This window comes from Lactuca sativa, chromosome 9 (genome assembly GCF_002870075.4).
Source record: "Lactuca sativa cultivar Salinas chromosome 9, Lsat_Salinas_v11, whole genome shotgun sequence".
NCBI lineage: Eukaryota > Viridiplantae > Streptophyta > Magnoliopsida > Asterales > Asteraceae > Lactuca > Lactuca sativa.
In genome coordinates this window covers 182,788,888-182,807,048 of record NC_056631.2, presented here as the reverse complement: position 1 = coordinate 182,807,048, position 18,161 = coordinate 182,788,888, and the positions used below count along the sequence as shown (strand labels likewise).

At 36.7% G+C, this 18,161-nt stretch overlaps 1 protein-coding gene across 1 annotated transcript; it reads right to left on the bottom strand.

The window, feature by feature from the left end:
- Positions 1 to 1,499: 1,499 nt before the first annotated feature.
- LOC111905077 (arogenate dehydrogenase 2, chloroplastic) lies at positions 1,500 to 3,335 on the bottom strand. The gene has a single exon (XM_023900758.3). The coding sequence runs from the start codon at positions 3,259 to 3,261 to the stop codon at positions 2,128 to 2,130; it is 1,134 nt and encodes a 377-aa protein (XP_023756526.1). The 5' UTR covers positions 3,262 to 3,335; the 3' UTR covers positions 1,500 to 2,127.
- Between the last annotated feature and the right edge of the window lie 14,826 nt (positions 3,336 to 18,161).

Genomic DNA, 18,161 nt, shown 5'->3' with positions numbered 1-18,161 from the left:
TCCAATGCAACCAACGCTTCTTCAATGAGTTCCTTCTTCTCAAAGGTGCACCAATGAGACTCCAAAGCACTTTAAAACACATTCTTTTTGCTCACAAGGCTCAAACTAGGTTTAGGGTTTTCAGAGAGGGTGTTGGAGAGGTGGAGGCTGAGAATGGAGTAGGTTTGGGGAAGTTAAACAGCTTAAATAGGGCTCAAACTAAAAAAATAGTGTTGGGGCACTGATTGTGTATGCCCAATGTACTAAGGAGGCCTTAGTATGCCCATCGTAGACGGCTAACCCAAAAAATCATCATAATTTCAAACGACCGTAACTTCTTCGTTCCAAATCTGTTTTTAACAGTCTTTATATCCACGGAAAAGTGTTGAAGAGCTCTACAATATTATCTAAATATCTTGGGCTAAAAACTTCTCAGACAAAAATCCATATTTCATGCTTGAACCCGGCCTAAGACTTTTCCCTTTTTACCCTTCGACCCAAAACACAATTCAAGGTTTAGATCTCTCAACCATCATTACCTCCTTCCACAAGGTCTAATATTTACCTCCTTAAGGCCCAAAGATTTTAGACAATCAACTTCCGGCCCACGACCCTGAAATAAGAAATGACGGGAAACAGGATGTTACGTACGCCCAACGCAATAAACCCGCACATGTACGCCCAACGTACTAAACTTTGGCCTTAAAGTTACAAAAAATGCCACTATGGCCATTTTGCAAGCTTTCTCATACACAAGGGCTAAAAATCATAATCTTTCATACTTAAGGGTTAATTTTGGAAATACCTCATCGTCGAGATGTTACTATATATATATATATATATATATATATATATATATATATATATATATATATATATATATATATATATATATATATTAGCAACAGTTCACTTGAGATTAAAAAAATAGAGATCTTGAGATTCAATCTTAGCTACATATTTTTCATTTGACGTTCTAACGCTCCAACGTATTGACAGTAGCTAGGCATGCCTTATCGTAAATAATTATATGGCAAAGATATGTGATCATATATGATTATACATGTTTATACATATATATATATATATATATATATATATATATATATATATATATATATATATATATATATATATATATATATATATATATATATATATTTACAAATTAAGTAATCATATATGATTATGACAGTTGGTGCCAAAATAGGTGGTGGTGGCAGAGGTGGCGGTGGTGTAAGTGACGGAGGTGGCAAAGATAGGGCCGGATGGTGTCAAAGGTGGTGGTGGTGGGGATGGTGGCGCTATATAATCATTTCTAAACCAAGGTACATATCGATCTATTGATAATTAACTGTCATAACTATTAATGGTTAACTGATAACTAACTTTCGGTTAAAAAAAAAACTGATAACTAACTTTAACTTCCATAAAAAACTAACATTTGTTAAGTAACTAATAAATGCCACAAAAATTACAATTCTAGATTAATATTCCAACAGAACGGAGCAGCTTATACTCGTTGTCAAAAAGTGTTTCAATCAACTTTTGCGTGATTGCCAAAAAATGCTATTCCACTTATATATACTTCTTATATATCACACTAGCTACAACATGATAATTATTAAATATATTCAGAATCTGCTTGCATTTATTGGAATTTTCCAGTGACCCCTATGCACTAATCACTTTGAGAATTTCTTCAACAGAAGCACTAGGTAGATACTTAATTAACTTCGCTGCAACTCAAGATTTGGACATTTCTAAAAAGTTTCCTACCAAACAACACACCAATATCCCTCTCCTTTTTTTCTTCACAAATGTTCAAGAATTAGATAGCTAGCAACCTGTCCCTTTTGTTTCACAATTCTTACATAACCATCACAAAGGAAACTTACAACACATTACTTACAAGTTTGTGGGTAATACACAATGAGCAGAAGATATTTTCTGCTTTAGGCAACTCAACATGTGGACTTCCCTCGATCCACCCATCTTGGAGCATATCATTAGGGATGTTACAATTAATTGAGCCCACAAGATTCCTTTGTTTCTCTCTACCAAATGGTATTTAAGACATTTAACATATAATCAAACACTAGAACAAGAATTAACATAAACAATGATTTTGAAAATCTTTTGTTGTCCTCAACTAATAGAAGAACCTGATCGTTGTGGAAGTGCATGTCCATTCCCATTCGGAGGTAGCTTCAATAAAGCTCGTGGTTCTTGTAAAACTCCCAAATGTCGTTCCCTTGTCCGAAACAATTGTTTTCTCAAAACCTCATGTAACTGACCAAACAGCTCTTTCTTCAACGATTCAAAAGCCAAATCCAACCTTTCCAACTGTTGCATTGCATTCTTATTGTACATAAACAATCCATAATACAACTCAAAACTATCACTCGATGTATTCTGAACTAAATCCAACAAACTTTCATACCCTTTTGTGTTAATCGGAGTACTATCCAAATCTAGCTTTTCCAAGATCCTCCCTATTGTATGAGTTATGAATTGAGACTCAGCTGCATGTTGATCATGGTCAACACATGTCATTTCCTTCATTAAACACCCTTCTTTTACAAATGCATCAAGAAAATTCTCACAACGCAAAACTCTAGATTCATCATGGCCAATTCTGACTTTGTCATACATAAATGGAAGACCTTTCCAGCTATCTTTACCACTTTCAGGCCCAAACATCGGATGTGTACATAGAATATCGAAATCTAATGGTAATATTTGCATGAGCAAATCTTTAGCAAACTCTTTAACAGATAAAACATCAACAAATAATGTGCTGCGCTTCAATCTTTGTAATGGTAATGAGCGGAGTACTTTTTCAGTTGAGAGGACTGATGTGCAGAGAATGATTACATCCGGGTGTTCTTCACAAAGGTCATCGGCGTTAAAGTAGAATGAAACGCCAAGCTCAGCAGCAATGGCGGAGTAATCTGAGCGGGAGTGAGCAAGGATGGTGTGGCCTTGACGGACTAGGGTTTTCGCAAGGAACTGCCCGAAGTTGCCGAACCCTACAATGCCAATTTTCAGAGTTTTGTATATGGTGATACGTTCGAAGATTTTGGATTTGTAGTCTAAGGGTTGAGCGGCTTCTATGGCGGAGATTCCGAAATTATGCGGGAGGTGTAGGATTTTTGTGCTCTGGTGATGAGGTGGCAGCGGCGGTGGAAGAGGATGCGAAAGACAGTGGCGGTTGTAGCGGCGGAGATGGATATTGTGGTGGTCGGAGAATCTAGATATCATCGGAAAAATGGAATGCATTTTCGATAAAGCTCCTCCTGTTGGAGTGTATTTGAGAAAGAGTGATTGGATTTCGCCGGCGACAATGGGCGTACTGGTTTATATTGAAACGAAGGGGGAGTGGAAGCTTGTAATATTTAAGGGAAAGAATTTGGCGGGAATATCCTACAAGGGTAATAATGTAATTGAATACATTTCACTATATGTGTTGAGTAAAAACGTGAACCTCAAATATTGTTTGGCTACGTAGGATCCAACATGTTTAATTTGCTAAGTTTTCTTAAAATAGTTTTGCTATTAAAATGATGTTGTGAAAACATTTCTTACTTAAAACGCATGATTTATATATTCGATAAACAAATTTATGTGTATTATTTTTTATTTTAAAATAGAAGACGCAGTTATATCCATTCTAGAACCTAGTCGAATTTAGAAGACAATGTTTCAAAAAGCATCCGAAATTAATCACTTTTATATTTAAGTTGTGAAGCATGACATAAATATTTGCAATAGATTACATTTTGGAAGGGTTGGTCAGCAAGTGGCCAAAATCAGAGTCTTTTTTTGGCGAAATAACCGATTAGTTGTTAGTCCATAATATTTGACAAAACTAGTTTTAGACCATATAAAATAATATATAAATGCAAGTAAAGATTGTATTTTTTATATAATTAATAAATGATATATTTTAAAGAATTTAAAAACAAAATTTAATAAGCTTGTTTAAATAATATATATATATATATATATATATATATATATATATATATATATATATTTTAAATAGTAACTTATAAGCAATTTTTTGATTTGTAAAACATAAAATTTAAAAAACTAAAAGAATAAACTAGTTGTGTGTAAACATATCATTTATCATAAATAAATAAATAAATAAATAAATAAATAAATAATTATATTAATATGTAACGTCTCAAAAACCATAATAAAAATTTTCATTTTCAAAAGATATTTTCATAAAATTCAGAAGTAATCAAACATTGTTTTGAAGACAAAACCATAGAAGTCAAAGTATCAAAATCATCTCCCGAAACATAAATCAGTAGGAGAATGTGTACGAACACGCATTTGTCTTGCCCTAATCATCTAAAGTACCTGAAAGCATTGGAATCCACAACCGTAAACCAAAGCTTAGTGAAATCCTCCAAATATCCCACACAACAATACACATACAATGCATTCACACCATGCCTACAACACATGGTTGGATTGGGTGTCTAAGCCCATAACTATTTTGGTATGTACTTGACCTGATTATGAGCATGGTCCTTTTGAGTTGTCTTCACCTTAGCAACTGATAGGATAAATTATGGAGAAAAAGGATTAATTGTGATTTATTAATATATTATGTGAATAATATATTAAAAGAGAAATCATGTGGTTTAATTAATATTGATCAAGAATTAATTTAGAATTAGTTTTGTAGTCAAAAAGAGATTAATTAAATCAAAGGGACTGATACTGTAATTATAACATAGTTACAAAGTTGGGCTTAGGATCTATAAGGAAGCAATGGACGAATTCTATATGGGAGTCCATATAGAAATCATCCAAGGGGCCTTCTAGAAGGATCCTTTGGGCTGCTTAAGGACTAATCAACTGGATTAGGGTTTTGACTGAAACCCTAATTGGTCAGCTATATAAGGAACCATTGGGCATGCCAAAATCGGCCACTAGAAACCCTAGAAGGATTCCATAGCCGATTTTGAGCCTCTCCTCTCTCTCTTGTTCTTCCTTGTTGCTAGTGGTGTTTGTGATTCCATTAGAGGTGCAACATTTGAGACACTAAGCTTTCAAAGGTCAAGGAGTTCTTGTTATTACTACATAACAAGTTGAAGTAATCATTCTAACTAGTTTATATGACAATTTTGATTGTTATATGCTAGTCATAGGGTTATTGCTTTGGTATTCAATGTTGTATGTTCAAATTAGAAACACCTAGATCAAAGCAATTAGGGTTGCATGTACACCATATGAATGATGTTATGCTCATAACCCATCAGTAGTATCATCGACTATGTCATTTTTCTAGTTGAATATATAGATGCAAAAGTGAACTGCCAAAGGATCAAAAAGTTGAAGTTTTGCGTTCTGCGAAACCGACTCGGCGAGTCCATCAGTGGACTCAGCGAGTCCAGGGTGCTGTTGCCGGGATTTTCGATTTTTTCAGCTGTTTATGATGAGGATAATTACCAAAACTCGTTTTTCTTGCCTAAAATCGAAGTAAAGAAGCCACAATGTTAGTCTTACCATTAGTAGGCCTCATTCACGAAGCTGGTCTATAAGGGGTGTTTAAGGAAGCGGCCTGTAAAATGTCCGTCATTGGGTATCTACTCTTACACACCGCACTCTTGACTAGTGGAGGGTCGTTAGCCGAACGGGTAGGATAGGACACAACCTTCCATTATAAGTATAATGAAATACGAAGTAACTAAACACTTTTATAAATTCTCAAATCTTAGTTATTTTAAGAAAAATGTGGAGTTTCTGCTAATCCATGAAATTGCACATTGCACCTTGTTGGTCGTTAGTGGAGCGTGTGTGGTTAATCTACACACTAATATGGGACCAATGAAGGATAGTAATGGGTAGCTCGTAGATTATCATAGATCAATAGAGCGTGTATGGTTAACCGACACATTGATTAGGTGATAAACATCATCGAGAGTACCAAGCTAATTTGCATGGTTATCCACACCTTGTTTGTGATCCTCGGCATCCCAGTCACAAACATGAAGGGCATAATCGAGATTAAACATGCCATTGAAAAGTTCAATGAATCTCAAAAGATCTAGGAGTTTCAATTCATTTAAAACCTAATTTTCAATTTTTGTTTTTTCATGGTGGAAATTGGTAAATCATCATTTACTTACCTTCAAATATTTTGCAATTGGATTACGGCATGCCTCTTCCTAATTGCAGAATATTCGGTTGGATCTTAGCCTTGATATTTCATTTAGGTGTTGTATCAAGGATTATAATCAACTAACTTGAATTTCTCCCATTTTGTAGATGTCAAAATCTAACAACTATGGTTTTCCCGAACCCTTAGAAAAAGCTTTCCACATGATGATGATGTTCCACGATTAGATCATGGAAATGGAAATCATTCTTCACTTCCTCCGCCTCCTTCAATTATTCTCCCTGACCCACGTGTTTGTCGACTTGAAAAGTTCAATGTCACTCAAGCCATATTGGCTAGCAAACACGAAGAGGAAAAGTTTGTATGTGCTCGTGTCTTGGATATGAAGTTTCATATTGACAAGCTAGGAATGTTGGGTGTCAATGTCTCAAGGAAGCTGGCTGTTGAATTGGTTCTTTAATCACTTCATCACTCATATAGTGAGTTCATTAAAGATTACTATATGATGGACCATGACATGACCCTCATTAATTTGACTTATTTGCTAATTGTTGCTGAATCAGCAATGATTTGGCGCACTGGTAAAGCAAATTTGACTGGTAGATCAACCTCCAAAATTTCCATGGACATTGACGATGGCAACATTGGAAGTCCAGAAAAGTCTTCTATTCCCAATGGAAAGGGATTGGCCAAGGTCAAACCTTTTGACTGGATGGTAAAGAGAAAGGTTGAATCTGAGATTGTCCCATATGCTATTCCAAAAGAATCCTTTTGTTTCTACTGCCAAGAGAAGGGGCATTGGATGCGAAGCTGTCGTATCTACCTGAAGGATTTCGAAGATGGGAGAGTCAAGATGTATGACTCTGCTTCAGGTAAAATCCACTATCTAACTCTATTAAGTTCCTGTTTGTAGATTCTTACTACATGATGTGATAAGATTGCATTTTGATGTTTTGTAAGATCGAAGAAAAGAAAGGAAGCTTAAAGGAAAAGTATGTTGAGTCTGATTGTGAAGAAATGGTTTTCAATCGCATGGTTCGATGATTGGATTTTTGAGCTTCTGCATAATAGTTAGAATAAATTGCTTAGAAATATTTAGTAACATAGTTTTCATTTGTAATTACATTGTAAGAAAGAGTTTTTTCCGCACTTTTATAAATAAAATAAATTTTGTTTTTGTCTTATTTATATATCCTTGCAATGACATTTGTGAAAATTGATGTTTGTATGTTTCTATTGATAGCAATATTGAAATGGATGTGATTCTTTATTATGTTGTTTGTGGTAGTGTTGAAAATTTACCAAATAAGGAATGATTCTCATCACCCAAGTTTCAATTGGACATAAACTTGGAATCATACAACTTGTTTTATGTGATAAATGAGAACCTTTGTATTTGAGAAATTTAGACTAAATTCCTTGTTCACGTAAGTATGTGAGTCGAGTGAACGACTAGGAGATCTAGTACACATTGTTGTGCATTAGACAAGTCCACCACAAAGAACGATAAGAATGTTCGTCATGATTTGCTAAAAGTTTAGTAAATATGGTTATGCTTACAAGATTAATTGTAATTTTGAATTGTTGAAAAGGTTTCAATGAAAAGCAGAACGAATAGGGAGAATCAATTAGGCAAAAAGATAAAAGTTTCCCCAATCTGAAATGAAGGGAGAGTACTTAAGTATCGTATTTTATGATTAACTTAGTGATTATGAAACCATGTCACAATTGATCCTCTAAGGACACCTTAGTGCACTAGTATGGCTAAGAAGAGGAATCAACAATTTTTGGAATGGTTAGATTTAAAGGTGAATCATAATTCGTTCCAAACTCAAACCTTAGAGTTGAACTCCAAGATTGTGACTTGGGTAACACATCTTAAAGAAGGTTTATAACACTCATCAAATATGGAGTAGAAATGTTTCTTACTCTCGCACATTTGAAATTGGTAAGTTGTGATGTCTTGAATAAGACAAAGACTAACTAAAACCTATTGTGTAAAGTGTTAGTCTTGATAAGAATCCGCACTAAATTTTGAATATTTGTTTTTCAAGAAATGATTCTTGAAAAGAGAATTATATATGTCAACAGGTCAATGGGAGTCTTAAAGATCTTAAAAAAGGATTTCAAGAACTTATCAAGACTTAACCTATTGTTTTACACTAGCACTCGACTTGAGGTTTATAACCTATCGTGTTGACATATTCATGTTTCTGTGCCCATTCTATATAAGTTAACTATGCATGTGAGTTCTACGAGTTCTCATTTGATTGTATAAGGCAAAGCACCTTTATCAATGAAAGTGCATTGACTAGTATAGGTGAGCTGTTGAACAACTTGGAAGCAATGGTAGCCATTTGTGTTGCCAAGTGGCAAAAAATTAAGATTGAACAGGTTCAGTCCATATGAGGTTTGATTTGTCACAACCTTGTCTTGTGATAATGGTTATGACAAATTCACATGGATAGGAACACATGCACCATAAAATATAAGTGGTAAGGTTTCTCTCCACGTCATGAAAATGATTGTGAGGAAATGCTTACACTAAGAATATTTTAAGGAGATAGCGATTATGTAAATTGCATTCTAAAATTCGATTATGATCACGACATCCCTCTTCATAGTTCAAATGTGAGATTTGTCAATTAGTCTGAACATTTGGAGCTTATTGATATAAGTTCTGAAATAGTTTAGACACACATATGAGCTTTCTAATTAAAGGATTATGAGCTTAGATAAAGTCTTATCGAAGCATCACGTATCAGAAATATGAACTTTGGTAAGAAGGTCAATAAGTATTGATTTCTAGAAAGTCCAGCTGATTGCTGAATACATGCCAAAGCTGGTGGGAGCATAAGCGTTATGCTGGTAAGGAAATAATGATCATGTTAGTGGGAACATGATTATTATGTTAAGTGTTGCAAGCTAGCAATATTAATTATAGAAAACAAAAAGTTTCAACTCACAAAGTTGCAGAGGTTGAAAGGTTGTTTTGCTATCATTAAGGGAGAATATTATACTTCGTTTCAAATCTAAAAGCTTAGATCGAGAAATTTCAATCAAATTTAGTCAAAGGACATATATAAATGTTATGTTGAAAAGATTCAACATAATGGAATTCTATATATGGAAATATTATGGAAAGAGACTGGTAAAGTATCACGTTTTCATTGCGTATCGTATCCTATACGCTTCAGGTATAGGATCGATTGCATATGTTGTAATATTCGACCGTTCTGATTTTCCAAATTCCTAGGGCATTAAGAGGGAAATAGGACTAGAACCGGATATGACTGAAATTAATTAAACAACTGTCAAGGACAATCTAAGGTTCACCAAGGATTGGTCATTTGTGGGCAGTTGGAAGTATAGTATTGGATGGAACATATCAGCATTATTATGAATATATAGGATTCTATTTAGAATGTGTTGTCGTATGGAAAATATGGAAATGTTTCCATAATGGGAGTTGGATGTTAAGAATCTATGTAGATTAGAAACTTTTATGCAAGAAGGATGTTCAAAGGAATGTACTTTGAATGGGAGACTTCATAGAGTACTTTGTAATATCATTGGTGAAGTCTCTGTGACTTCTGTGTTGTGACATTACAAAAGGGTCATTGCATGAAGTGTTAGAATCTAAAATATTCTAATAGTGGCAAGAATTTAATATTCTTACACTTGTGATAAGGATTTGGAATTATGAAATGAGCATCATTGGAAATGTGTTCAATTGATCTGTTTCACAAAGTAAAGACCATAGAAAAACATAGTATGCATGCTTGGAGCAAGCGATAACTATTATTTCAATTCAAGTATCAAGTTGATTATCCGAAACATTATACAACGAATAATGTGTAATCAATATGGTGATTAAATAAAAGGTTTTTTATTTATACTCAAAAGTTTTGAGACCATATTGGATTCAATTATTCTTGTGTTTCACTTCGCATGTTTTGACCTCCATAATAACTAGGTTATTCAAAAATCCATAGTCAATCATACTTTGGAAGTATGTAATGAGGTAAGACTGTCATGAATCCGACTGTAGATTATTTGAAGCGATTTAGACATAGCAAAAGTTTGCTGTAGTGTTCATGAGTGCTCCTGAAATAAGATTTGAGTATTTGATTAAACCCACGCTCACGTGAATCACTTCATTGATTTTATCATGGGTGATTGTGAGACGATAATATCTTATATTCTTGAAATGGAGACATGTGAGTTGTAGTTTGCAAGTCGGTTGCACATTGACATATGTAAACGCATCAGTAACTTGGTGTTATAAAACATATTATTGTATGTGATTTGATGAGTAAGTACAAGCAAGCATTTGAGTCGAAGTTTATCCATTCCTTTTACCCTAAGAGAGATAGAAGCGATATTTGTGGGCCCCTCAATGATTTAGCGATGACACCCTAAGCGCTTGGCTAGTCCTGGACTAGGTTGATGTGTTTAATTGGAGTCTATTGTCAGTCGTCTTGAATCGAAAATCGGGAAACAGCAGATAGACAGAGAGAATAATTATAATCCATGTCTCATTCTATACTATATCTTGAATGGAGGAATATATGATCCCTTATCTAAAGGATATGTTACTGATAAGATCATATTTCGATAGTGGCTTTTGGAAGCTACGATTGCTAATCAGCTTCTGAAGTCGTACGTGCAAAATAGTTATTAGACTTATCCAAGTGGGAGACTGTTGGATTAGGTGTCTAAGCCCATAACTATTTTGGTATGTACTTGACCCGATTATGAGCATGGTCCTTTTGGGTTTCCTTCACCTTAGCAACTGATATGATGAATTATGGAGAAAGATGATTAATTGTGATTTATTATTATATTATGTGAATAATATATTAAAAGAGAAATCATATGGTTTAATTAATATTGATCAAGAATTAATTTAGAATTAGTTTTTTGGTCAAAAGTGATTAGTTAAATCCAGGGGACTGATACTGTAATTATAAGATACGTACAAAGTGGGGCTTAGGATCCATAAGGAAGAAATGGACGAATTCTATATGGGAGTCCATATAGAAATCATCCAAGGGGCCTTCTAGAAGGATCCTTTGGGTTGCTTAAGGACTAAGCAACTAGATTAGGGTTTTGACTGAAACCTTGATTGTTCAGCTATATAAGGAACCCTTGGGCATGCCAAAATCGGCCACTAGAAACCCTAGAAGGATTCCATAGCTGATTTTGAGCCTCTCCTCTCTCTCTCTCTTGTTCTTCCTTGTTGCTAGTGGTGTTTGTGATTCCATTAGAGGTGCAACATTTGAGACATTAAGCTTTCAAAGGTCAAGGAGTTCTTGTTATTACTACATAACAAGTTGAGGTAATCATTCTAACTAGTTTATATGTCAATTTCGATTGTTATATGCTAGTCATAGGGTTATTGCTTTGGTATTCAATGTTGTATGTTCAAATTAGAAAAACCTAGATCAAATCAATTAGGGTTGCATGTACACCAGAGGAATGATGTTATGCTCATAACCCATCAGTAGAATCGTACAATCCTACGATCATAAGTAGAAAAAACGAGGCTCTGATTGTAAATGATCGTATTTGGGGTAGAATCAAAGGTAGGATCGTAGGATCAGGATCCGGTCCGATCCTATATTACCTTGTTTTTTTAAATGAATTTTTGTACTACTTTATGTCTTTTACCCTTTACTAATTTACCGTTTATCATTTTGTATTGTGACTTATGACTATTATTTGAAGTTTTTATAACTTTTGAATGAAAATTTGAATGTTTGAAATATTTTTCATGTTTTAAAATTATAAATTAATATTACGTTTTATTTTGTGGGATCTTAGGATTCTAATCCCGATCTTGTAAACTCAAAAACTATCCTATATAGGATCCTAATTTTGACAACCTTGGTACAAAGTATAGTGAGAAAACTCACCTCATAGTCTACCAGATAACAACACTGCTCATAGATCCAATAATTGGCACTATAACTCACTTATACAACCAACAGGGACCAAATCTAAAACTACAACCAAAAATCCCTAAATTGACCTAAAGTCAAACTTGGTCAACAAGTCAACGATCAAAGTCAAAGTTAACAGCCAAGGGTCTCATAGCCAATCGACATGATGTGGCCATGCTTCTACCACGTCGTGGTGACCTCGGGACAAAACAATCGCGAGTCCGCCTCACGCCACGTCATGAAGGCCAGTCCTCCACATCATGCGAGCTGCTCTCGCCGACTTAATTCATTAAGCTCTTAATCCTTTAACCCACTCATCTATACTTTCCTAAAGGCTTTCTTACACCCTAAAGGACCATAAAACCGATGCTTTAAAGACATGCATGTACTATGCACGTCCTAAACTCAAGTTAAGGCACGTATGGTGAAAAAGAGGTCAAAGCCTCTTGCATGAATTAAAAACTCCACCAAACTTTAGATCTAGCATCTCTAAGCACAAAGAGACTCTAAAGATCCATAAAGTTTCCAACTTTATGGAATCCGATCACTCCAACTAGTCTAAACATGGAGAAAATGCATGAAAGTCTAGATCTAGGCAGATAGAATCATAAATCGTGGAGCTTGAATACTCACAGAGGCCCAAAGTGTAACGCCCAGCTTCTGGTATGAATTTATTTCCAATTATTTGAACTTTCTTGAAGGACTCATCGAATTGGAAGCCTTAACTCGATGTGTCGAATTTGTTTTGGCCGCGGATTTTAATGAGTCAACTCGGCGTGTTGAGGTGCCTCAACCCGGCGAGTTGGCAGCTGGGAAGGAAACCCAAATTTTAGGGTTTTGCACCTTATTTAAACACCTTAAGCCCCAGGTGTTGGCCTCATTCCCAGCCTCCATAGACCTTAACCCTAATATCGAAACCCTAGAGCCTCCTTGAGTGTTGTGAGCTCATTGTGGGTGTGTTTTGGTGTGTTTGAAGCTCATTGAAGGAAGAAAAGCTTGGTGCAAGGTGGTGGTTCAAGTGGGAGCTTTCAAATCTTGATTCTCAGCTCTGTTTCCAACACTTTTCGGGTATAAAGTTCTAACCATGCTTAATGATTGCTTAGATCTCTTCTTGGGGGTTAGTTGCATGCTTTTAGCCTTAGATGAGTGGTTGTTAGGGAAATAAAAGTCCCAAGTGTTTATTCTTTCAGATCTATAGTCTTCATGAGCTCTTTTGGCATAACGGTGTCAACTTTATGGTTTTAAGGGATTCATGTCTTCATTAAGTTCTTCTCTTGGCCTCTTTTGAGAATTTGAGCCTATCCTAGTCTTGCATGTGTGTAAAGTTAGCCACTTTATGTAGTAATTCAGCTTCTAGGGCCAGATCTGTAGTTTGGGGCTATGCCTTTGGTGATTTAGTGCTTAATAGTTAAGTCCTTACAATTTTAAGCCTAGGCTTTGGGTTTTGAACCCATTTTGGTGGTTCTTAGGGGTAAAGTTTGAAACTTTACCCTTCTTGAGGCCATTTTAGGTAAGATCTAAGTTATGAAGCTCTTAGTATTGATAAGGTCAGCTTAATAAATTAAGATGTTGGATTTCTGGTAAACTCGGCGAGTTGGATCGGGTTCTTCCCGACTTTGCAGACTGATGGAGAAACTCGGCGAGTTGAAGGGTAACTCGGCGAGTCTGGTCAACTCAGGCAGTTGATTTTGACTTTGACTTTAGTCATTGACCAAGTTTGACCTATGATGGGCTTTTGGGCATTTTGTGTTGTACTTAAGGAAATCTTTTATGTTTATGGGTTGAGTAGAGTCGATATTCAGATCTGGGATCCATTCAGCTACCTTTTGTATTCGAGGTGAGTTTCTTTACCGGGTTTAGTGGGTTGAAGGCACCAATGTCGGTCATGTTAATGTTATGTTGTTAGTATGCTAGCTTCTTTGTGACTCTTGCATATTCCTGTGTTTATGTCTTTTTCCGGGCTAGGGCCCGATGCCGGGTGGGACCTGATGGATATTTGTATGTTATGTGATTAATGTATGTAAAAGTGGTTATTTGATATATGCTATTGTATGTTGGGCGAGGCCCGTTTACCGAGATCAGCTCGATGCCGGGAAGCGCCCGATGCCGGACGGGGCCCGATGACAAGGCGGGGCCCACTATATGTTTATTGTATGATTGTTATGTGGTATTTTGGGGAGACTCACTAAGCTTCATGCTTACCGTTTTTAGTTCAATTTTCACGTACTTCCGGTTGTAAAGGGAAGAGCTCGAGATGACTGCATTGCACACACCGTTGGGATTCCGCTTGTGATGTTTACTCTGATTTTATGACAAAATGATACATTAGGTTTTACTTAAATGGTTTGATGTTATTAGAAATATACTATTTTATTTGTTATTAAAATGAAATTTTTGGGACCATATTTTTGGATGTTTCAAGTTTGTATCAGAGCCTTGGTTTGAGGGATTCGGGCACACTCTCCGGTGTGTCTAAACTCAAACTGAGGACTTTGCAGAAATTTTCAAAAGAAAAATATTTTTATATATAATGAAAAAAGAAAAGGGTGTGGTGCATGCAATCAGCCGAGCTCAAATAAGTTATCCCAAAATACCCATAAATGTTATGATATGTTCTGAATTGTGAATTTGTGAATCGCATGCTAGGTTAGGGCTAAGGATCTATGAGAGATGCCTTTGTATGCCTATTTTTTTGAGCTTATAGAATTGCATGCTAGTACTAATCAGTCAGTGATAGGATGGCCTGATTAGATTTTGCTTTATTCTGATTACTTGATGCTGGAATGCTACTTGCTTTGTGCTTTTAGGAGTTCTTGCTAATCTCAACTAGTTAGTAAGAGAATATGCTAAGTTACATATTATGAAAACAAAATGATTTCAGAAGTTTAGGTTTAGCTCTATTGCACAGCTCTTGTTTGAGTCCAACCGTTGTAGGGAGAGATCTCTCATTTGAAGAATTATCTAGTCTTTCTAATATGTGATTGTATTCGTGAGCTAGTTAGAGAAGGTTAGCATGATTTCCTTTTGTAGTTGATGGCGGGTAGTGGAGTGGGGATTGCCATAGGAAAACCTAGGATGAGATTTAGTGCTAGGAGCCCTAGCTGTGAGAGATTTTTTGGTTATAGAGTAACTTGGCTGAGTGAAGGCACTTCTTGAGGAAAGTACGGATAGATATGGAAGGTAGTATGGGCTCTTACTACTAGAAGCAGATGATCCGTACTCGATTCAAGGAGGGTTGTAATGAAGTCAAGGAGCTTGTGTAGTATGATTTTCCCCGATATGTGCATTGATGCTTATTCTGATAGTTTTATGGTCTATTTTTAGTATGGTGTTATTGCGAGGCATGCCAGTAGGCAGTTCCGGTGTTAGGGAGGGTTCAGGCTCAAGTTCTAGAGTCGAGCAGCTTGATGACCAGACGAGGGAGTTCATTTCGTCTGAGATTATGCGTAGCATCCTTGATCAGACTCCTGTGATCTTTTGCACAATCAAGGAGGGTATTCTGCAGATTCTTGATGAGATATTGAACGCATTTCGTGATGAGATTGTGGCATTGATCGGGACGTGCTCTTTGACCTTCAGGGAGTTTCAGGCATGTGGAGTGCCAGTTTATCATGGGGCTAGGGACCCCATTGCGATCAGTAGGTGGTTGGAAGATGTTGCCAACATCTTTCGTACTAGTCATTGTCTCGAGGGGGACAAGGTCAGACTATCATCCTGCCTACTGAAGAATAGGGCACATGATTGGTGGGAGGAGGTAGGGCATGCTATAGGAGGTGATGCCATTGATTCGATGATCTGGAGTGATTTCTCGACTAGATTCCGAGCCGAGTTTGAACTAGTGATTGAGGTACAACAGCTGATGCGAGAGTTTCAGGATCTCCGTCAGACTACTAAGACGATGACTGAGATCACTACTATGTTCAGGGAGAGGGCACTTCTAGTTCCGCAGTATATGGCGGATGAGGAGATGAAGAAGGCCCGTTACCATGAGATGCTGAGGAGCGATATTCGGCAGTTCGTTAGCCCATCCAGCTGCAAGACGCTAGAAGACATGATAGTGAGTGCTAGAGAGAGGGAGATCGACTTAGAGATGGAAAAGAAGAGGAATCCATATTCTGCGATGAGTGTTGAGGGTTTGAGCAAGAGACCCAGGGTATCTAATTCTAGACCGAAAGGCCAGAAAGGTCGTAGTTGTTGTGGCAAGTGTGACAATATGCACGAGGGGACGTGCAGAGGGGTGGGTTATGGCGGCTTCAGGTGCGGCCATGTTGGTCACATCAATAGAGATTGTACTGCTACCACCCCACCACTCCGTTATCTGACCTGATTTGCTTTCAGTGAAATCAGAGGGGCTATAAGAAGGTCCATTGTCTGAGTTGGCTGCAGTAGAACTGGTGTTAGCACCCGCTCCTATCTGACCTGACGGCCATCATGGTTGGGCAGATGCGCCAACAGTGAAGAGCAGGGTGTTTCAGTTGACGGCGCAGGAGGTGCTTAGCAAAAGATTTTTTGGAGCACTAAGGGAGCTAGATCGTCCTCTAGATGTAGAGATTGTTGATGATAGAACGGTCAGGGTCGCGAGGGTTTATCGGGATTATACCCTTAAGTTGTTCAGTGAGCAGTATCCAGTTGATATGGTTCCCATTCCTTTGCGTTGGAACAAGGTCATCATTGGCACGGATTGGTTCAGCCCTAATGGGGCAGTGATTGACTGTGAGTAGCAGCTAGTGCGGGTTCGGACTCCAAGTGAGGGAGAGTTGGTGATTCATGGTGAGAGACCGCAGTGTGGGCCGATTACGTGTTCAGCAGCGAGAGCCAGACATTATCTTCATCAGGGATGTTCAAGTTTTGTCGCTTATGTTTGGGTTTTGAGCATTCTAACACTCCTATGGTGTACATGCAACCCTATAAACCTTGGATCTATGTTTTCTCTATTATACATGCAAATATTAAATAATCCAAGGTTTCATCCCAACTAGCATATTATGAAGCACCTATACTACAAAGTTCTAGTTAGATGACATGCCTTTTGATATAGCTTGATGTCTTCAAGCTTTAAGAACATAGCCCCAATAGTGTGGAAGCCTCAAATGGAATCACAAATCACCAAAACACCTTGGAAGAACTTGATAGACTATGTATGCACACTAAAATCAGCCCACTCTTATGTTCTCACACACTAGTGCCATTTCTTGTGCCAAAGGCCTCTTTATATAGTATGGAGGATTAGGGTTACATCCATGTAAACCCTAATACCCATGACCTTTCATTTCATATGATCCATGGGTTAAAACTCCATGGACTATCCATGATAGCTTAGCCCAACCTAAATGAATTTGGCCCATTCCATATGCATATAAGAGTCCATATTTAATTAGTTCATTTTTAATCACTTAATTAATTCTTGATCAATACTAATTAAATAATATGATTCCATATTAAGATATTAGAACTTATAATATATTAATATAAATCATAAATATACTATTCTCAAAAGACTGTCCATATAAATTGTGTCGGTGAAGTGCAACCCAAATGGACCATGCCGGGTCGGGTCAAGTACATACCAAATATAGTTATGGACTTAGACATTAATCCAACAGTCTCCCACTTGGATAAGTCTAAAACTATTATTGAGTATGACTTCAAAACCTAACTGGCAATCGTAGCTCTGAAAGCCATTGTCAAACTCTGACCTTGTAAATGACTTGTCCATTAGATAAGGGATCATATATTCCTCCGTTCTAGATATCATTTGGACTAAGACAACGATTATCAATCATTCTCTCTGTCCATTTGTTATTTCCCGATTTCCGATTTATGACGACTGACTAATTGAACAAATCAAATTAGTCCTGGCTTGGCCAAGCACTCACATGTGTCATCATTAAATCATCGAGGGGCCCACATATATCCCTTTTATCCCGAAGGTAAAAGGAATGGATAAACTTCGACTCATATGGCTTGTTCTACTACTTGTTGAATCATACACAAAGGCACGTTTTATAACATCGAGTTACCAGTGCGTTTTCGTGCAATCAATGTATAACCAACTCATAGTAGCAACTCATATCTCTAGGTTTGAAGAATATAAG